The 23,529-nt window shown below is 34.5% G+C and overlaps 1 protein-coding gene across 2 annotated transcripts; it reads right to left on the bottom strand.

The window, feature by feature from the left end:
* Positions 1-4,192: 4,192 nt before the first annotated feature.
* LOC104895077 (hypothetical protein) lies at positions 4,193-13,699 on the bottom strand. 2 transcript variants are annotated; one of them, XM_019250075.3, is made up of 19 exons: positions 13,532-13,699; positions 13,080-13,137; positions 12,704-12,795; positions 11,325-11,363; positions 11,185-11,238; positions 9,845-9,919; positions 8,199-8,264; positions 8,061-8,097; positions 7,900-7,945; positions 6,952-7,045; positions 6,817-6,869; positions 6,569-6,653; positions 6,303-6,405; positions 6,144-6,236; positions 5,978-6,044; positions 5,432-5,498; positions 5,207-5,260; positions 4,680-4,851; positions 4,193-4,540 (listed from the first exon to the last, which is right to left on the bottom strand). In XM_019250075.3, the coding sequence occupies exons 2-18, from the start codon at positions 13,135-13,137 to the stop codon at positions 4,741-4,743; spliced, it is 1,194 nt and encodes a 397-aa protein (XP_019105620.1). In that variant the 5' UTR covers positions 13,532-13,699; the 3' UTR covers positions 4,193-4,540; positions 4,680-4,740. The 2 variants fall into 2 exon arrangements, with proteins under 2 accessions (XP_019105620.1, XP_010679789.1); XM_010681487.4 differs by having other exon boundaries at positions 8,055-8,097; positions 13,532-13,698.
* Positions 13,700-23,529: the final 9,830 nt, after the last annotated feature.

Genomic DNA, 23,529 nt, shown 5'->3' with positions numbered 1-23,529 from the left:
TTCACGCCCTAAATTGAAGGAGCGTGATTGGTTGAGGTTTGTCGGTGCTAACAATGATCGTTACAGATGGAAAGTAGATGAAATATTACGTTAAATCCAAATTAGTGCAATGATCAACTAGAAAACACACATAGGGATTATTATTAGCAGACCTAATTCCTTTTCCTTTGCATTGCGGCTTTCCTTTTTTCATTTGTTAAACTAGTGAGACTTACCTGGAAATGAACAGTGTTAACTTAAAGCTCCTAGAAAAAAAAAAAAAAAGAAATTTTTGATGATTACTACCTTTATTCTAGTTATTTCTAATTTTCTACCAACTTACTACAATAACTAACTTTAAATTTTCTTTTTTATATTAAATTTTACTTGTAAAGCCCGTTTATTGTTTTCCTCCTAGTTATTCCTATTTTTCGATTTATTCCTTAAAGAACTAAACCAACAACAAAATGTTTAGTTTTATTGAATATCTCCATCCCCTCATTCACTTTTAAATTTTCCTAAGATTAAGGGATCCTATGTTGTTGTAATTAGTTGGTTAAGGGATGTTATTTGCTTTGATTAGGGTTGTTGTCATGATTGATGAAATTTTTATCATACATCCGGGTGTATCATGTTTATAGTACATCTAAAGCTATGTTTTACTCATTACTCATTTGAAACCTTCAAATGAGCATATCACACAATAGATAAGCTTCAAATGAGCAAATGAGTAAAAACTAGTTTTTGGTGTACCATGCACAAAGTACACCCGGGTGTATGATTAATGTATATCATAATTAAAGGTAAGTTTTTTCGGTTTGCAAATTAGGATTCATAAAATTGGGCCAGGGAAATTGATTTACTTTATATTTCAAAAATCCGAGCTTTTCTCTTAGTAATTGATAAATTTAGTGGGTTAATTGGCCAATTAACCTCTTAGAATACCATTATTTATGAACGTAATGAATTGGTTCATCCCACTACTCTCTCTTCATTTCTCTCTCCTCTATATTATTTTCACAAATTATTTATAGAACTTTACCATTAACCATGAACAAATAGAAAAAGTTTCATCACTTGCTCTCATTCTCTTAACCTACTTTTTGAAAAAATAAAATGTGAAATAAAAAATATGTCGAAATGATTCTCTATTTATAAGGAATGAAAATATGAATTTTGATAAATTTAGTTATTTTTCTAATATATATTTTCGACATATAAACATGTTAAAAATTGAAAATTTATGTTTTCCCGAACCATCGGAAAGATGACAACTGTCGTGTTATGATAATGACGCAGGCATTATTATCAAAGGAAAAGCAAGCGCAATTCCTAAAACGAACAAACAGATTCACAAGCAATAAATCTGTGGAAACTCTGGAGCCACAAGAAAAAAATTAAACTCTCAAATATTATTATTAAGATAAAAGCTACCTTCTAATGATGATTGATAATGTTTAAATAGTATAAACAAAATCCTAATACGAAAATTAGGTAAAAACAAAATCCGAATATAATTAAAATGCTATTTTCGGACCCTAAACGAATTCAGATGGCTTAAAAAGCATGTAGATTACAGCATAGCAGTGTGTTGGACTCATTGGCCCGTTTTTCTTTTTGAAAAGGTATTTTATTAAGCATTCTAACACCATGAGGCTGATTATTAGAAATCATTTCAGGCTTTTTCGACGAAGGACTTTTTTGTCGAACTGTTAGCTAACCTTCCTACATCAGATAATCTTTTTGCTTTTCTGCTTATCAAAATTCTATTTTCGGTCTATGCTCCTTCACAAACTTTACGGCAAGTCAGCAACAATGCATTTTGATAAAGAAAATAAATCATTATTTTCTTATAAAACAAAAATATATCATGACACGTGGCACTGATGATTCAAAGCAAAGAAAGGTTCGAAAATGTGAACCATCATCCATATGTACATCTTTGAACTAAACTTTGATTCAAGATTAAGCCTCGGTTCATCCTTCATGGATATTTTTGGGTTCATGGATAAGGGGGGATTTAGGAGGAAAAACAATGATTTGTCTTAGTATTCTGACTTTAGGTTTGGAAGAACACTTTATTACTTTAGTTGTTGTAATCAATCATACTTTATCTTGTTATTATATGAAACGAACAAACACAATTAATTTGAACTGGTGTACGATCTGCAATGAAAACAATATTTAATCATGGAATGATGTAAAGACAATATTGGTGGTTCAATCTTCTCTTTCATTGATAGATAATTGATTGAATATTACATAAAAACGTTACAAATTTTGTCAACTTTTAAAGGTCATAAACAACCAATAATACATCCAAACCACAAGGCTAAGGTCTGTTCTCTTCGGTATAAAAGAGCTGAATTGAACTGAACTGAACTGAATTGAATAGAACTGAACTGAATTGAACTGAATTGAATTGAACTGAACTGAATTGAACTGATCTGAACTGAACTGATCTGAACTGAACTGAACTGAATTGAGCTGAACTGAAATGAATAGTGATATGTGAGAGTAAAAGTATTGTCAAGAGCTGAGCTGAACTGAACTGAACTGGTCTGAACTGAACTGAACTGAACTGAATTGAACTGAACTTAACTGAAAATAAGCTAGGGAGAACAGGCCCTAAGAACTACTCCCTCTGTTTCCTAAAGATCTTCCCTCTTTCCGTTTAAGGGTGTTTCCAAAAGATCTTCCCTCTTTTGCTTTATTCCTTATTTGGCAAAACAAATGTCCCTATTTAACCTCTCATATCACTAACATATGGTCCACCATTACATTATTAATTCAATTTTACTCCCTTTCTCTCTCCTACTTTAACCCCTTTTTATTCGTTTATTTATCTTAACCCCTTTATCTCTCCTACTTTACTAACACCATGCCCCACACAACTTGATTTTCCTTGGAATCTGTAGGAATAGTAAGTGGGAAGATCTCTAGGAAACGAAGGGAGTATTAGCTAGTGTTCATTACCTCTGGAAGAACGATATAAACATAGACCTTGAACTTAGTAATAACATAATTACCATTAATCACATCCTTTTGTCACGAAATATATTCCTTATCAGAACATCTAAGATAATTAAACCCACGCTATTCAGTTCCACGCTCATAAAACTTGCATATTAGAAATCTCCTTCCGGGGTTATATGTGGTCAAAGCCTTCTTCATGGCCACTAGAATACCACATTTGCATTTGGACTTCTCATAAGGAGCCAAGAGAAGGAAGGCATTTATACTTACATTAAAAACAACTAATTAACCCACTTAAATTATCAATTGTTTTTTAAGGGACTTAAATTATTAATTATTGAGAGGAGAGCTTGGATTTTTGAAACACAAAGTTAACCAATTTCCGCCAAATTTACGAGTCCTAATATGCAATTCGAGAAAATGTATCTTCAATTTGAAGCACCAATCCTAATCAAAGCAAATAAAGTCCTTTAACCAGCAATTTGCAACGACACGAGAACCCTTAACTGGCAGACCTGACTCCAATAGAATTACTGAAAGAGAATTTGCAAGAGAATGAAGGAGATATTCAAGGGAATTCAGCATATTGTTGTCTGTTCAGTTATTTGACGGCATACGTTACTAGATAGCAATATTCTAACTATTGAAATAACAAATTTAGTTGAATTTTAAAATTACTAATTAGAAAGGCAATTATATTAATAAGTTGTAAAATAAAAGATTTATTGCCAAATTTTCCAAAATGATTTTATAATATGAATCCCTTGCAAGGTGATGCTCAATTGTTTTCATCGATGGTTGCAAATTAAGCATCAACAACAACTTTGCAGTTAGCATCACAGCCGTTAGTCGTTACCCACCAAGAGCAAACAAAAACAAAGAAACGGACTAACTTAAAAGCCGTAGTTGTCAAAAGGAAACATCCATGACATATAATTTTTGAGCTCAAGTTCACTTTTAAGATAATTTGAACTTGAAAATGTAAGCTCCTCAAGTGTTATAAAACAAGCATAGCAACCCCAAGTTTAGTCTCGATCACTTGATTTGACTCATTAACCTCCCAATTCACATCACTTTCAAAGTTTCTCCCTCTCCAGTTATATCCCATGTGACTAGAAACTAAGTGATCCATACAAAATCTCATATATCAATTTTCATACCTATTAAGAGTGTCAAGTGTCAAAAACAGATACATGGCATGCATTAAAGGATTCGCGTAGCATAGAATATGACAGTCTATAGTTAAAAACATATATACAAGTATATACAAAAAAAAAATTGAATCAAGTAATTTCAAGAATTTTGATTCTACCGCTAATCTGAAACAGTAAAAGTCAAATAGCCTAGTGATAAACATTACATGGCCATGTAAATGCAGTATACTGTTATGCCAAGGTCAATGACCATTAACAGAGCCTGCATAACCATAAGCTTAGCTGACGTTATGTCAAAATAAACCTTCGACAATGAAGTAACCAGTCAATTTCCGGACTCAAGAAGCAGTTCCCCATGGAAGTCATGACTACGATTGGCATGACTGACAATAGAATTGCTAGAGACAAGCTGACACTGCCCAGAGTGGAACCTGTAAATTAGAAAAATATCTTCAGTTCTTTGTGTTTTTATTATTCCTTTTGAGGCTCTTGCTCTTTTTTCCTTCTAGTTCTCTTATTTTTTGGAGGCGGTAGGGTGGCCCCCGGAGAAGGTGTATGTCTAGCTCGTACCTGAACTATATAGATCATCGTCATCAAGTTTGCTTCAATTTGGATCCGAGAGCATGTATGCTCAAATGGAACCATATCTGACGTCAGCGGGTCTTCCAGATCCTTGACCAACAGAAATGTAAGGATTGTTACTCTCATCCGCTCTTTGGTAACCATGAGCTCCTCCAGCCACCTGTCATCAACTAGAACTTCAGATAAACAGATTGGAACAAATTGAAAAGATGCTTCTAAGTGAAGGTAAAATATGCAGGGTATTGGACTGTTTCACAGCATAACAACATTACGATTTTGGACACTAGACAATAGACACCTCAGACCAAGCAAAATAAAACATAGATCTCGCTGGTTGCTAGTCATAGCTAACTCTGACCATTGGACGTGCATCAACACTTGACACTGCACCAAACTGCTCCAAGTGACCACATAACATTCTGAGAGCAATTATGGGCCAGCACCAGGCCTCGATCCCTTCCCCCCTCCCCTGCCCCAGAGAAAAATGGCAGATGATATGAAGAATTAAAACTTACAGTTTGCAGAAAAGCTGATAAATAGGTCATCCCTGGTAAAGCATCAAGGCCATGCTGCAAAAATAATTTTCATAATCAGGATAATGCAGACTTTTCCTTTTTCTTTATTTCTTTTTTTTTTTTGGGGGGGGGGGGGGACCTCAGGATTAACACAATATGAGAGGCTGAACGTTAAGAAAGTTCAGCTTACAATTTACAAATGGAATGCAAAAGGGAATATCGTACCTGGTTTTGCACCCGTGATTTATATATAAATCCACCACAGCAGAACAGGGTAAGTGAAACAGAGAATCTGCTCAAGAAATCCCAGAAAATCCTTATGTCAAATAGGGGTAAAGTGTATAATGCAATAAAAAAAAGGGGGGACATGTAACTTTATATGAAACACGATAGAAACCTCAAGATCAGCAGTAAATTATTACAATGTTTTCTCATTTTTTGGATGAGAAGGGCCAGAATTTAATTCCCTGGCATGACAGAAAATTTTTTAACTGCGAGGTGCAACTTCCTTTTTCACATAGGAATGCTAGTAAATTACAAGATCATTTTACAATGTTATATTTGAAGCTGTACACAGTGAGTCATACTATATACTTGTTTCGTTATCTGAGTTTTCAGCAAGTGAGATTATGAAGGTAGAAGAAAAGACGGAGGGTAAATCGTTTGGAAGTGGACTGGAAGCAACATACAATTGCTACACACTGGCAGCATCTAAAGAAAATAAACTATCAAAATGATAAAGCTATTATTTAGAAACATTAAATTGCCCACATGCAGGATATTATCCCAAATATAGCCCATCCTTTTCTTGCCTCCTTCCCATCATCTTGTCTATGATCTGCAAATTTTCATTATTGGAAAAAAGAAGTTCGTCATTTTAAAATGATGGGGGACTGCTCCTTATAAATGCATACCACTACTGAATAAATATACTTACTGCACATTTTTGTGAGAGTAAACTTCACTGGCTCATAATTCTCCACGGGAATAGTGATTTCCACTTCATAAGGTGTTTTTCGTGCCTTTTTACCTGTAAATTCAAAAGTTAAGATACTACTTCACCTCAATAGGTAAAAACAATCAGCTGCAGCCATACATGTCCAGTCTACAGTCAAAACAGTTGGTGATAAAGTTGTTGGTGAATTTCCAGAAGCACCGGAGCCAGATAGTTGAATTTCTAGGCCATTTTGTGGGAATACCTGAACATAGTAGACAAGAGCCTATCAGCCAAATCAACATTGAAAAATCGTGGACATTTATTTTCCACCGTTAGGGGAGTCCTAGTAACAAAAGCTATGGTACACAACTAGACATTACACAAAGTACTCATGCAAAGTTGATACTCAGTCGGGACAAAATCACCTTTACAATGGGTTTTTGTACCAAATTCGAGAGAGATGCAATTGCAGTCATATAAAGGGTCAGACGAGTCTGTTCAGTACTAAAGCTGTACAACAAAAAAACCACATGTATCAGCAAAAACAATCTATATTTCAGTCTCAGATAGCCCAAAATACCAAAGTGTTTCAGGGGAAAGCCTAAAGCAATACAGCTCATATCAACAAATGCAGTGTGCAGACTGCATAATAACTTTTCATAATAGGTCTTACCTAAATTCATTGTGAGACTTCTCAAAACCATGCTGAGTCATGCCATTGTACACCTAACATTCCAGAAAATTCATTAATCAGACCAATTAGGTTATCGACATGTGGATTTGACATTTATAACCGATAGATTCTTACAATTTCCCATGACCGCGGGTGGAATCCAATAGTGAAGCCTTCATATACCCGTGGACCACGTTTCTCGCACGGAATAGCAAGTTCTACAAGCACTCTTTTGCAAGTTGCAACCAGTATACATATAATCAAACAACTAGAAATTTAATTCTCATACAATAGTCAGAAGTACAAACAAGAATCTCAAGGTACTCTGCGAAGCAAACCACAAACAACTCTTAATTTAGTAACCCACATCACTTACCAGCAGTAACACGTGTCACTGTAGTTATAGATAAGAGAAATATATAAACACTAGATTGTAAAAAAAAAAAAAAAAAAAAAAAAAATCCAGGAAGCTGATATAAAGAAACTCAGACATTCAAGATTTTATTTCTCCTTCCTCTCCCCCCCCCCCCCCCCCTTCCCAAAAAAATTCCCTCTATTTGTTGGTTAGCACGATATGAATATATGATAATGCAACAGATCCATCACAAGTATGTGACGACTAACAAGTAAACCAAGAGGGGGAATATAGTTGTGCAATTGGTATGAGAGAGACAACGAATAAAAGAAAGGAAAAAGAGAAGTTGATTTTAGACACAATCAATCAGTCAAGCACCAATAGGAACGAACAGGACAGAGTTACACATTTGTGCAAAAAAAAATAGATATTACTGTTCATATTGGCATGAAATTATTGCAGAAACTAACAGATAACTTGCTACAATAACCGAGAACAAATAGATAATGACTAGTACATAATGGTGTTGCTAACTTGCTATAGTAATATCATATTCTTCCTAACAAAATGTCCATAAAAAATAAAGATCCCATGTAATCTCACGACGGCAAGAAATTATTATGCAGACAAGAGATACATCATCACAATATGATATCACAACGAAGATATGCAAATCATAAGTAACTAGATGATTAAGTACAATCAGAAATAAACTTCTGGAGCACTACCTGCAAGACGATTCATACGTAACGCTGCATATACATCCAAGTTCACCTGAAATGTGATAATGTAGAAAACATGTAAAAACATGTCATCTAACTAGCTGAGACGTCAGAGATGATATAACTTAAAGTAAAGAGTACATATATATCCAGTTCATAACCTTTACATTGACTGCTCAAACAACTTCCGCATATGATGTTAACCTAATGAGGAAAGACGAGAAAGCATGTCAAACATCAACAATAATACAAACCAAGAAAAAATGTATGTGCCCACTTGGATGAAGAATTCCTGAATGGCTAACCTTAGCTGTGCGCCCCAATTTGTCATAGCTTTGCTCACAATTCATAAGATCACCCTCATAAAATCCCTAGATATATCAACGAAGATCAACCAAAGTAACTGTAATAAGGAAGCATAGAGGAGGGTTGGAGGAGAGATCAACACAGTTGGCCAATTATTAGTTGCAAGAAATCCATTCCTCTACCGTGATGGAACATGACTGTATATCTTCCAAAAATCAATCTAAAGGAACAATGCTATACTGCTAATTTCTCTCTTAATCCATAGAACATAACACACACACACACACACACACACACACCACACACACACACACACACACACACACACACACACACAAAAACACACACACAAAAACACACACACACACAAACAAAAACAAACAAAAACCAAAAAAAAAGGAAAAAGAAAGAAAGAACTTTCTAAAGGGAGGTTAACATTATAGAGTTACCACATAACAAGAGTACAGACAAAATGTCAAAGAAAAAGGATTAACCAAAAAGGCAAATGCTTTAGCCTTTACGCTACTAAATATCGGCAAGCACTGTCAGAAACAAGGTTAACGTGTAAAAAGTATAACTTATGAGTGCATCAATCTCAAAGTTTATATTAGAAAGTTGCACAGTAATTTTCAATCAAGGCTCGCTCCCAGTAATGTCCCACCCCACTTTTTCAGCGTGCAAGGAAACTGAAGTGTTTTTTTTAAAAAAAAAAAAAAAATCTTCATCCTTATATATGCTTAAAATGCAATTGCAGTTTGCTTTGTTTTAACTGCCTTTCTCTTCTCCTTGGTCACTGCCTTTTATAGAAGCCTAAGTTTCACCCTAGTGCTACCAAAAATAGAAAATGAGCATCTATTTTCTGATGATCTGATCAAAACAACTATAAACGCTTAATTTAAGTATCAATATTCTACTTTAGAATATGAAGCAGACAATATTAGGATCAGCATCTTACTTTGGATCGTAAGGGTTGGTAGGATTGAATCGGCAGGATCGAACCGTAGGATCGTAAGATCCTACAATATAGGGTACTTAGTGATGATTATGCTATAATGTGGTCAAAAGTCTCATGTTAGACTTTAGACACTAACAATGAGGTTTTTTATTTCCAAATTGTGATAGTAGTTCAATACTTTAAGATTGAAGTAACATGTGACCCAAAACTAATAGGAGAAAGATAATATTTGGAACTAAATTGTGAAGTTTTATGATAGAATCGGATCGTAGAATTAGGGGATCGTCAAAATCGTGTTATGATCCTACTATATGAATTTTGGTAGTTGGGTAGGATCGAAGATCCTATAAAATTAAGATTCTATGTAAGATCGGGATCGAAAAGGTCCTTCCGGATCGTAGAATCGTAAGATCATAAGATCTGGATCGGACTTCAACAAGTTGCACAGATAATACAGCTCAACATAGAAAATTTTGCGGAAATCAGCAAATAGACAAATTGGTTATCTCCAATGGTAAAGGTGATTCAGGTAACCTTACAAGTCAAGAATACAATTAACACCAGAAAGCTAAGAGGTTTATTGAACCAGATACTGTAAGCCACAGTTGAATTTAAATGCTAACGAACATCGGATTTTTGTCCAAATCAACAGAAGAAAAAAAATAGAGAGCCTATGAAGTCGAGGATTACTTGAACAAAGTTGGCACCTCCAAAACCAGCAACAAAATGATTGAATTTATCAAAGCGACCAAAATCAACATATCCCTGCACCCGAAAAAAGGAAAATGATTAATCTGCCGTCATGTAATGTTATAAGGATCGCACAAAAAAGTTCAGAGGATAAATGCCTCAAAATTTACTCAGTACATTATGCAATTAAGATAGAACCACCTTACAGCAATTGGCCTTTCTTTCTTGATGTTTCTAAGGTAGTTCAATAGTTTAACATATCAGATAAGATATAAAAATAAGATCAAATACGATACAAAACGAAAAAAAAGGCTTGTTCTTGTTAATAAAGAGATCAAACAAGATATCGAAAAAATAAAATATCAAAATTAAAGAATAATGCTTTGCTTCATAAAAAGAAAAGCAAAGTAATCCAACCATGTCCCCCACATGACCAAGGGTGAAAAGAAAGAACAGAAAGGATCAAAAGGGTGAGTAAACTGGAACTGGAATGAAAAATATAATGAGTTTAGCAGACGAAGAAATTGCCTCAAAACATGTAAAGACAGTTTTGGGACACTATGTTGCTCAGACTCGGGTACCCATGTCCGACACGGGTACGTGTCCAAGTGTCCGACTCGGCTATTTTTTGGAATTTTTTCTATTTTTTAGCCCAAAACAAAGTATCCAAGTGTCCCACCCATGTCCGAGTGTCGAGGATCCGACACGGGTACTTGAGGTAAAATGAAGAATCCGAGCAACATAGTTGGGACAGAGTGCATTTGGTTAGCAATAGTCACTAACTAAATTCAGAAAATGGTCCAGTATATACAAAGCCAATAAGACCACAGGCGAGTAACACAAAAAAATAGGCATAATGAGGTCCCATTTGTGGAAAAGTTGCCTGGATTGTAGATAAACAACTGAATTCCAAACAAGAAGCCACCTTGCATTTCTATCATTCACCTTGAAAAACATATTCATTAAGATTTGAAGCTAAAACTAGCTTCGTGAATATAAAGGGAGGTGTGAGCAAGAGAAAGAAATGACACGAAAATAGGTTATGTAATTCCGCCATTTCCCCACCGTTCATCGGTATGGTTCCTAACTGTGCTTTGAGGGCTGTCTGTGTCGTATGTATAAGTTCACTTGCCTACTATGAACTAGGTAAATCCTAAGTTGCTTGGATGATTAAGACCCAAACTCCGAGTGTAAATGTGGCTTTCCAACATCTTCGACATGGCTTCGTTGGGGCCTTGAGGCCTTGAGGCACCTTCCTGTGCCTACTCTTGAACCTTAAAATGAAGTGGCATAAACCTTAAATTTTTTATAAGATAAAAAGATTATAGATCAGAAATTACTGTATGTGATCTACTCTCCACGTCCTTGCAAAATCGAACAACCAAGTCCGAATCCTGCATGGAGATAGAAAAAAGCAAACATTAAGCACTAATCTGCAACCTGCATTGGAACATATAAGACGACCAAATAAAGTATTAACCTTTCCCTCATACTCAAAGAGATGTCCTTTCCAGCTTGTCTGAGAAACAGTTAAGGACAAAATAGTTTAAAAGGCATCTGAAAATTAGTGATTACAGTAAAACCATCACCATTCACCACAGTCGTAATGCAACAAGTCGATCCAATTTACAGACTTCATCTCCAAGCAGGGTAATATCGAGTGAGGAACCTACAATTAGTGATGTGACATCTAAAGGTCACAGACTCGTGATAATATTAGTAAAACTTTAATATAGAGGAAAATGCTATGAATCCATATTAGGGTAAGTGTAATTTAGATATTATGTTCATTAGTTAGCTTGGGGAATAAGCTAGGTAGTTGTGCGAAGGAAATTACTCTATATCTAGGGACAATTAGAAAGAGAAAATTATGTTGAATATTGATTAGAAAATTGGGTGAGCTCTTAATAGTTCAATTGGGAGAGTACCAAGCCTCTCGAACGCTTGAATATCTTTACAATTTGCTGTATTTTTCAGTTTCCCAATCAAATACTCCTTTTCTTCCTTATTTCCTACTGTTAATGGTGTCCAAGCTATGTCAATTCATAGCAGAAAACTAATTCATAAACAAGATATAACATAGAAGTGCAGCAGGAAGCAAAATACATGAAAGAAGGGGCGCAGGAGCCTGTTGGTCCAAATACATCAACAAAGCACAAAGCTAGAGAAAGGAACCTCCTATCAGTTCATCGGTAGTTTGTCATAGCCATATCAAGGGCACATATACCCAAACTATTCTTTTATCTGTTGAAGGGGAAGGATTAAGAAATAACACAACAGGTAGCAGCAGAAGAAGGAAACAAGCTAGCAAGAGATCAGAAATAGAAAAAACTCTAGAATGAGTACGACCCCCCCCCCCAACAACAACAAGATATTAGGACCCAAACATAATTTTTGGTCAATGAAGTGACAAATGATCAAGGGCAAGGGAGATGAGCCACAATATTTTCTCAAGTCAAACACTCAAGTCCATGAAGGACTTTTGCCACTTGCATACCCACTATGTTTTCTCTTCTTATTCAATCTTTAATTTTGTTTTTGGATCACCACCCAGATGAGTAGACAGACACATATTTGAGTTTCCATCACTAGTACTAGATATAGCTAACTTCCAACGTTCCAAAGGACAGAAAGACAAGGCAAAAATCTCCATTAATGATCACAATTCATAATACAAGTAACATATCAGACTTTAGAGATTATTCCACCGTAAGATGTTGACGATTTCAACTAGTCCCTAGGGAAAACACACTAGAACTGCAAGGAACTCTACTCTTTTTATTATCAAAGCACGCCAATGTTAGAAAAATCTACAATACACAATATAAAGTGTGTCGAATTTGTAATGCACAAGGATACAAAATCAACGATGTAGCTGGAATTATCAAGAGCATAGCAATTGGACCTCGGCACTACCACTGAAGCAACACCAACCACCCACGAGAGTCCAGCTGATCCCATCAATAGGAAATATAAATAATGAACAAACTATGAAGATTATCAGAACCATATGAACACTTATCCCTGAACAGACTGGGAAACGACTACTAGTTTCGCATGATTGAACTCAATGCAAAAAAAAAAAAAAAAAAAAAAAAAAAAAAAAAAAACAAAAGCTTTTAAGCGCATTTGGTGGAGTCCAAACACATGGTTTCATAATCTAATACATTAAATTTACCGTAATCCAAAGATGAACAACAACAAAGACAAAAACTCGACATTCAAAATCACATACCTAGAATTCCCAGCATAAAAAATCCATGCTCAGTGACATAATTCCCTGAGCTTAACATCTGTTCAAACATAACAATTTTCAAATATAATAAATTACAGCAGCCAAAACAAATTTAGAATGTGATGATTATTACACTGCCACATTAAATTTAAATCTGATACAGTAATAAACTAAACCTCGCAAATCAGTAAAAACAATCACATAAACTAAACGAAAACCCTCGAATCCCACAACTTTGAGATTGTCAATAAATGGAGAAATGGGTTTATAAATTCAATTCAATAGTGCATTCTACAACTGAAATATGAGTAGGAAAAGATAAAAGTAGAGGAATATTATTCGTTGATTTTCAATAATTTTAGATGATGACACTTTAATTAAAGTAGCAAATCAAGCAAGAAAAAGGAGAATGCTGAACAGAAAGAACGGAGATTAGATTAGTTTTTTCGTACCTCGGGGTTGAAGTAAAATCACAGAGAAATTGAATAGTAGAGTAATTTGATTTTGAGAGATCAATGTTCGAAGCCTCAACATTCAACTGAAATCCACATGAACCTCTTTAACGAAATTTCTTGTTTGTTTTCAGGCAATAACTGGGAGTCAGTTGGAAAAACATATACTTCGTAATGTTAATCGTATTTATTAATTACGGCTATTTTTGCTTCTAATCAGATCAGATCAGATCAGATCAGATCAGATCAGAAAAAATAAGTTCAGATCATATCATGCTTATATTTAAAAATAAGTTCAGATCATATCATATTTATATTTAAAAATAAGTTCAGATCAGATCAGATAAGTTCAGATCAGATAAGTTCAGATCAGAAAATTTCAGGTGAACTAAACATAGCCTACATCCTCCTACTTCCTTAATGCATGAAATATTTGACTACTTCGGGAGAGGTGGTACCATCTCAAATTATAGGGCATTGCTCATAGTTTGAAATATCATCCCAACAGTTAGGGTATATATATACTTTTGCGCGGTTTAGGCGTGTGCCCAGCCCCTGATCTAGTGTGTCCTGCAGGCTAGTAGTCTAGCAAGGGTTGTCCCTATTTTAACGGACGTTAAGTTGACGTTTATTTTATTTACATTTTTTGTCATTATTAACCCCATAACCCTAATTCCTAATCCCCTAAACTCTAACTATAAAGCTAATTCTAATCCTAACACTAACCCTAACCAACCCTTTCCCCCTACTAGCCCCCACCCCTCCCCTCCACCATCGCAGTCCCCTCCCCCCTGACAGCCCGGCCCCACCCCCTCCCCTTCCCCCTGCCAGCCCAACCCCACGCACAAGTAATGGTGGCGAGGGTAGCACCCCCATCAACAGTATTAGGAGCAGCGACACCACCAAAACAACAACAGCAGCAACGACGGGGAGGCGAACGCTCTTCCAAGAACAGCAACAACAACGATGAAAGCACCACCAAGGGGAGAGAGAGAGAAACGGTGCGGCAAGGGGAGGGAGTCTTCGGGAGAGAGAAATTAAAGGGGAGCTCGAAGAGACGACAAAAACGAATAGCAACAACAACAACAAAAGACGGCTAAAAGCCTGAACGGGGCACAAGAGAGGAGCTCCGTCGAGCTGAAGTAACGGCAACAAGGTGCCAATGCAGGTGAGAGAAAGGAGAGGGTGTTAGGGAGAGAGAAATCAAAGGAGATGGGGTGGGGAGCTAGGCTAGCTTAAGTGAGGGGGAGGGGGTTGTGGTGGTGGAGGGGAGGGAGAGGTGTGGGGGTTATGCTGGAGAGTGTGTTAGGGTTAAGGGTATGGGGTTAAGGTTAATTATGGCAAAATTGTAAATAACGCTAACGGTAAGTTAACGTCCGTTAGAAAAAAGGCGTTTGGTGAACGTTTTCGGAAACTAAGGGGTATATGATGAATATATGAAACATTGAAGGTATATGGTGAATTTTATTTTATATATCATCATCAAGCAAATTTTATTCCTATTTTAACCTCACTTTACATGGAAAGTTTCTGCCACATTTATGTTTGTACCTCCCTTTTCTTTTCAATATAATGCAAGTACTACAAATAATCAAAGCAAATGATACTTTCCTTAATTCTTGTGCAAAATGATAAACAAGCATTATAAATTTAGACGGAGGGTGAATTATAGCTTGAAAAAAGGTAACCATATTATATTATTATTATTTAACAACAAAGTATCATGTTATTATTGTGAGCTAGTACTTTAAGAAACAATTTGTCAAGTTTTACTTATAAATCTATTTTGTTGTTAACTTTTATACTATAGTTCTTTTTTTTATGAAAATTGAAAAATTATGGATTTCACTTCCATTATTTAAACTTGTTTTGTATATTTATGTTGGTTTGATAGACTATTTTCATGTCGTCTCTTTTCTTTCTCACTCTTCAAATTGATCTCCTTGCTTGTTATCTCGTTTACCCTTTCTTCAAGACTCTTCTTAGTATAAGTTGGTAAGATGAAGGACCATACTGAATTAGCACCTCGGACACGTATAACCAGCCAAGTCAGTCTCCTTGGAGGAGAGAGATGGTAAGGGGAAACCTCACCTGAAATAGCCCTTAGTAAGATTAGATCCCATGACCTTGAAGTCATGAGGTCAAACATTTACCACTATGTCAAGCCTTGCTTGGAAAGTCGATTAGGTAAAGATAGAATACAATATTATTTAGGATATATTTTATTCTTAGAATACTAATTTTGATAGGTTACTTAATATGTACTCCCTCCATTTCTTTTTAATCTACACACTTTTCATTTTGGTCTATTTCTTTTTGATCTACACACTATTGTTTTTTCTATTTTTGGTAACATGTCACATTTACTTTCTCCTCTTTTTCTATCCATGCATCTACTTTTTAAAATTTTAACCCACTTTTTAGTTGTTCTCTCTTGCTTTTTAGTTTTTCTCTCCACTTTTGCAATTTCTCTCTCATACTGTTAGGAAAAAGGTGTTATAGTGTTTGATTAATGTGGAACAAATCAATAAAATAATAAGAACGAGAAAAGCAATAAAATAAATAAATAAGATAACACAAGAATTTACGTGGTTCGGTCAAAATAGACCTACGTCCACAGGTGGGGGATTCAAGTTTCTTCACTATGATGGAGAAAAAACAGAGAGAATAATTACAAGAGTTCCTAAAATACTAGAGGCTAAAAGTTTGTGTGTCAAACAACGATCACCAATGGGTCCTTTTATAAAATAAGAAAATCCTAATAAACCCTAGAAAAAATCTCCTAGTATAACTCGATTTAAAAACTTATAAATATAAAAACCCATGAAAAATGTGTCACCCAGTGGGGCACTGCTGCTCGGTCAGGCCAAAATCCGCCCGGGCGGCGCGAGGGACGAAACGGTTTCGTCAGTTCTTCGTAAAACAGCCATAACTTTCTCTTTCAGTGGAATTAAGCATATGACATGTCGTTGGAAAGCTCTTGAGACATAAAACAATCAAAACAACTTCACCTTGAAATATCAAAACCATTTATACAGAGAGATATGTGCATTTAAAGTCAACCTTATACCATTTTCACAAGATTTCAAGTTACAAATAGTCATTCCTTAGTTGCCAATTGCCAGACAGGCTATAAGACGGGTACTAGCTTTCAAGTTTCAAGTACCAACATCACAGTAGGATAGATATTATCTGCCTTATCTTATTGTTGCTAGAGATTGTGTGCCCAGATTTTGGGAACTACAAACAATTGTATATGTTGATAAAATCCAACCCACAAGCTTACATATCCTCAACATCATCTCTAACATAGTAACATGTGGCCACTTATAGGCTCTATAACAGAAGATTGTGCAAACTAAATACATGTAAAATTAGTTCATTCTTTCCAACCATGCATGTTTTTCATCAACAAGATCCCCTTCCTTCCCATTGAGGTTCTTAGTTCTCCTTGAGTTGTTCATATGACGAGTCTTCAAAATCCAAATCTTCAAGCCGATCAAAAAAATGGCCAAACCCAAGAGACAACTCCGCAACAAGCAGTTGCGCCCACTAACACATCACTAGAACAGGAAACACACCCGAGCACCAAGGATCATGGAAGCCTGATCAAGGACGAACAAGCGAATTGGGATCCGAAAACGGCGAAATTCAGCTCTCCTTATTATGATCCGTTTGGTGATGGTGAGGAGGATGAAGTGGTGGCTGTTAGTCCGAGGGTTCGTCAAGGTGTTGCCACCATTGCAGCGTATCATCCCAATGGTGCTCACCGTTAAAATAATAAAATGTATACCACCTCTTTGTTGGTAGTGTTTGAAAAGTATTGAGTCTTCGTTAGTGTTTTCTTCTATGTGTGTATCCTTGTATCTAACCTGAATAAGCTGATTGTCATGTCCTGCTTTACCTTGTGTAAATGCAATCAGTTTTTGCTTTTGTAGTTTTAACTCCTAAAGGGTAATCATAAGTCTGGCTATGCTCTAGAAAAGTATTGGTACAAAAGTTTACCCCATATGTGATAATTTTCTTCGAAGAAAGCTTAATTAATTTATATGCCCTTTGTGGGGATAATATTAACTGCTATTAGTAATGATTATACTTCCTCCGTCACATAATAAATGTAACGAATAAATATTTTATATTTCGTCTACAGTACTCATTTGTTGCAGTTATTAAATTACGAAGTAAGTACTATTATTGCATAATCAATAAAAAAAATATTAAAGACAAAAGTTTATGTTAGATATTGGAAAGAAAAACTTATTGAAGGTTGTAAACACATTATATATCAAACAGGTTGGTCAGGAATTCATGTACCATAGTTTCGGATTTTGGACAGGTTAACCGTTGATTTTAGTATCACTTCAAATTAAAGTCAAACTATTTTACCAAGTTGGTTTGATTGGTCGGCACCACCTGCCCCTTCCAGGGGACGAGTGTGCCTTCAGAGGGTCTCCCACAACCCCGGGTTTACCCTATGGGCATCGGTGTCCGGACCCTGCGGGCGCCCGAATTCGTGGACTATAATCCACGATTTTTTCTGTTTTTGAACCATTTTACGACTTCTCGGGGCCGGCGGATTTTTTCTGCCCGGATCTCTCTAGGGTCCCGGGGTGCCTGAAAATCCCCCATGGGCCTCGGACCTTCATTTCCTTCTCACTTTTGCCTTCCCTTGACTCGCTTGGCACGACCCACGCTCGGTCTAGGAGGGCTCGAATGGCTCCCCATTCCCCTTGATTTTAGATTCAAATATAGTGTTCAATACCTTCAACTAATGTTCGAACAAGATTATGATTAGGTAATTAGGTTAATAGGTTTAGTACAGATAAGCTATCTCAGCACAAATGTCGGGGAGTAAAGGCTCAAGGTTACATGGTTTAAGAAACCACCAATCCTATAAGCAGCGTTTCATTTTTAGATTCGCATGCTTTATGCAACATCATACGAGTTGGGCTCATTTACGTCCACTGATGCTTATTTATATTGTTGGAGTTGCTTCCTCTTTTGAATTGTTTCTCAATGTGCTTAATTACTCCCCATAAGTTCATCAATTAACCCATCTGCCCTACTCTTTTTGAGCTGAACATAACTAAGTCCAATAATGATGGTATTGAACTAACATGAATTTAATGAGCTTAATTGAATTGAAATTGTGACAGTAAAAGTGTTGCTGAACAAATAGTTTGGTACTAAGCTGAAATAAACTGAAATGTGTTAAAATTAAGCTCAAAAGTATACGATTTTAGAGTAACTTTCTTTTTAGAGTTTGAATATTGTTAGAGAGGACCTAATTAAGTAGGTACTTTTTATAAGGTAAGGTATACACGATATTTGAGGGTGAATTTTGGCCATTATTTATTCTATTTATTTTAAAAGTGGAAATATAAATTTCATTAATTAAAAGTCTTACATTATCTACAATCGATATCAAAGAAAAACGATACACAACCTTATTTAATTAAATAAAGTTTCTCTACGACATAACTATGATGATAATAAAACATATATGATAATACATCATAGCTTCCTTTTGTTCAGTGTTTACTGAATTATTATGCAGCCTTTTATAAAAGTGTCTGACATAGTTTTGAGCACAACTCTCTTTACTAATAAGGTACAAAAATGCAATATTGATTGCAAATTTTTATAGCAAACCATCCATGAACAATATCTTTGGAACAAACTTTTGAAACAACATCTTAAACACCCTCGTTGTGAATATAGCAAATCAGACTCCCACTAATAGAGACAAATAAAACCCAATAACTGAGTAAAAGATTTCTCGAAAATAAGAAGAAAGAAAGATTATTATTAACAAAAACTAGAAAATAAATATATAAATATAGAAATTGAGACTTATCACCATCGAAAAAGATGATTATAATATTTAAATAATTAATCTTATCCTATTCAAAAAAAATCATATGAAAGTATTGCTATCATAAATCTACCAGTATGATTTTTGTGAATTTTTATTTGTCGTTATAACTCATAAGAGAATTAAGTTTGAAGCGAATTTTTAAAAATATATGTGACCAGGACCGTCTTGGAGATTTTGGGGCCCCGGTTCTAACATGAAAATTGGGCCCCTAAATTTATAAAAAATAAAGATGGAAGGTTAGAGTTCTAAAGATGGAAAGTTGAAAATCTAAAGATAAATTATTAACTAATTTATAAAGGATGGGAAACAAGGGTTATTTATTCAAATATGAAATAAAATTTTCAAAATAATATATTTTGGGGCCTTTATAATTTTGGAGGCCCTGTTCTGTTGGGCTTCTTGCACACTCTTATCTACCCCTTTGTATGTGACTTATATTTAGAAATGGAAGGAGTGATGAATAGAGATGAAAACAAATTGATATAATGTGAATAATTTGATGGTTCGAATATAGTATTGTTGGGACGTTTTTAATAGAGTAACTTGAATACTTGATCTTTATCCCTTTGCTTATAAACATCCCTTTGAAAAACGGTGGGAGTTTGGATGCTGTCACAAACTCACAACCGTCTGCACATACTATATGCGATGGGAGGTGTTAGCAAGCTAAGAAGAGTGTCCATCACCAGTTCAGGTAACTCAGCAACCCACGTGGCATCCTAAGAGAACGCCACACATGCATGAGGCTAACTTGAATGACACGTTATCGCTAGTAATTAGTTATTAGGTTTGGGCTATACCTCTGGTAAGAAAAAAACTCATTTATTAATATACTCCCTCCGTCCCAAAATATAATTCCTATTTCATTTTGCACAGTCTTCAAAACATACTTTTGACCTACAATATCTTCTACTCCCTCTATATTTTTTTATCTTTCCTACTTTGACTTTGCATATTTACCAATGCACTTATTGTACATTAAATATCTTTCATTACATATTAGTAAAAATTATAATGATAGAATATTAATAAAGTACTCATTGAGACGAATCAAACAAAACCTCACATGACTATATTTTATCTTATATATTGAGAAAAATTTAAAAGATTCTCTCTAATTGTGAATAGTGTTAAGATTCTAAGTGAGAAAGATAAAAAAATACAGAGGGAGTATTTCTTATTAGTAAAAAATATAAAAAGTTGTTATTACAAATTTACACATTGAGACGAATCTAACAAGACCCCTCATGAATATGTTTTTTTGTATACATTAATAAGAATATTTGGTCAAAGTTTTTAATATTTGACTCCCAAAATAGAAATGGGAACTATATTTTGGGGCGGAGGGAGTAATACTTTATGATAATAGCACTAAGTACAACTTAGCCTAGTGATTAAGACTTTAATATATTTACTTGAGATCTCGAAATCAAACCCTATATTACATGATTTCGAAATCAAACCCTATATTATATGATTTCTAAATTTTTATTATATATGAATTACAATTGAGCCTCAAATTAGTTGTTGTTGCAATATGAATTTACATAAAATATGGACCTATGTACATAATACTTTCTTAAAATAGGATTAAGAAAAAAGGGTTAATATAGATTTGAAAGCATAATGTTACGGAAGATGCAAAAAAAAAAAAAAAGGATCTTTTTGACATCAAAACGAGCCTATCATTATCCTGTGATCTGATTCTCATGGTAAGACTCCTACACTACTCGTCATCGCACTGCACGTTAACTCTGGCATTCCTCACTGTTCGAGTCAATCAAGAATTTAAAGATAATTACTCTTTTCACATGATAAATCTTTATAAATAATCAATCACCTGCATTTTATTATTTTGATGATCATGACTCATATAACTACAAAAATTAGAGCATTATAGAAACAAATTACGGCAACAAAAATTTGAATTGTTGACAGATAGCAACATATATTATTTTTTTGTTACCTATTATAAAATGACGTTTTTTACTCTAATTTTTCAACAAATAAAAGCAACATATTTTTGATTTGTTGCTATTGGAAACTAGTTGCTTTACTATTTGTTGCTAGATAGCATCGTATTTTCAATTTGTTGTCATATAACAAATAACTACGACAACAAATATTTGGTTTGTTGTCATTAGAAACAATTAATTTTACTATTTGTTGTTAGATGACATCATATATGCGATTTGTTGTCATTTAGCAACAAATTATCAAAACCAATATTTCATTCGTTGATCACATTAGAAACAATTAATTTTATGATTTGTTGATAGATGGTATCATATTTTCATTATGTTGCTATTTAGAAACAAATATGGAAATAGATATTTGATTTGTTATCGTTGGAAACAATATATTTTATTATTTGTTGCTGAAATAACATTAGTTTTTCCTAAAAATGTGTCCCACATCGAAGAAAGATTAGCCAAACTACCACTTTATATATCAAGAAATTTCATACACTATTATCAAATTCTATTAGTATCAGTATGCAAATATCATTCAGAATTGCAAGTGGACCGACTCTCCTTCTCTTTATTGATTTGCATAAATGTATTAGTCAAAGTGTAACTCTATAATAATCAAAAGTTTGTTTATATTTTTAGCAACCAATATCAATAATTTGTTACTAATGTCAAGCAACAAAACATTAATAATTTGTTGCGATAAGTCGCAACAATCATTTATAACTCGTTACTAGAGTTGGCAACAAATTTGCTAAATATAGAAACCAACATGACAACAATATTTCAATGGATGCTATGTGGCAACGAAAATGTTTCAGATTTTGTAGCTAAAATCATATGGAAACAAGACTTTTAGCAACAACTATTTTGTGTTTCCAATTTGTTGCTAACGCGAGTTAGAAACAAATTTCTCATTAATACCAACAATTTTTTACTGTTGCTAAATTGATTTATTTTTATCAATATTCCAGTTATTCTTTTAATCTTCAACTTATAACTCTCTTATATGTTTATGATTTTTTTAATAATGTTGGTGCAAATTCAGTTGGATGATTTTACAAAGCAGCAAAGGTTGGCTGAGACTTATTAGACTAAGTGGGGATCCCACTTAAATATGAAAAAATGAAATAATGTTTTATAAAATTTAAGAATTTTTCAATTTTCTACAAAAATTTGAACACTAACCCTCAAATAAATTTTATCAAGAACTGTTTTTACCCTATTTAGTACTAGGCAAAATTAATTAGCATCAATATATACCTTGAATTATCATACGAGTCCACCAAACAATCCTAACTAAGACTTATAATCAGAACATCTCCAAAGTACGAAAATGGGTTCAATCGTACCATAAATGAGGTTCGTGATCATAATTCTCACGGGTTATGAATCGAGTGTTGATAAGGCAGTCATAGAAGACGAAGTGTTTTCCTTGATTGTAGTTGAACTTCCAAGTATTTTGGACTATTGCAGCAATCGATGTTGACTGTATACACACAATTACCTATTGAAACTTAAAGATGAAACTGAGCTCATTATTGTTAAGTAGATTTCAATTTTTCAGAATTTAGAGTCCATTTGAAAAGAAAGAGGTAATTTGAAGAAGTAAGAGGGAATTAGGGAAGAAAATCTTTGTCTTCAATTGAAGAAGGAGAAAATGAAAGCATGTGCCTTCTCTAGTTCTTTTTGTTTAAGTAAAAAAATTAAGATTAAAAAAAGAAAATAAAAAAGGCGAAAATTTCGAACACCGATCTTATTTATGATACAGATTGCACATAAGTCCGTACTTTGAATTAGTCCAGCTACAAGCCGTAGGTGAAGGTGCACCTGCATTAAGATTAGAGCGAGTATAAAGATAAAGGCTAACATTGCCGAGCGTTGTGTCATGCTCTCACCAACTAACCTACCTCAAAAATCTGCCACGCAGCAACCGCAAAGCTACGTGTACATCAGAAGTCGTTAATTAGTACTCTTATCAACTACATCCTCTTCGCCGACTATATACAGACGCCACCAATATATATATGTTACATTTATCACATCATATTCATCACATACCTTACCCAACTTGTAAACAAAAACTTCCTTCAAAGCTTAACTAAGCACTGATAAATCAAATTCAACCTACTCAATCCCTTGAAAGAAAA

This window comes from Beta vulgaris, chromosome 6 (assembly GCF_026745355.1).
Source record: "Beta vulgaris subsp. vulgaris cultivar EL10 chromosome 6, EL10.2, whole genome shotgun sequence".
Classification (NCBI taxonomy): domain Eukaryota; kingdom Viridiplantae; phylum Streptophyta; class Magnoliopsida; order Caryophyllales; family Amaranthaceae; genus Beta; species Beta vulgaris.
Note: the sequence above shows the minus strand (reverse complement) of the source record. Positions and strands in the feature narration are given on the sequence as shown.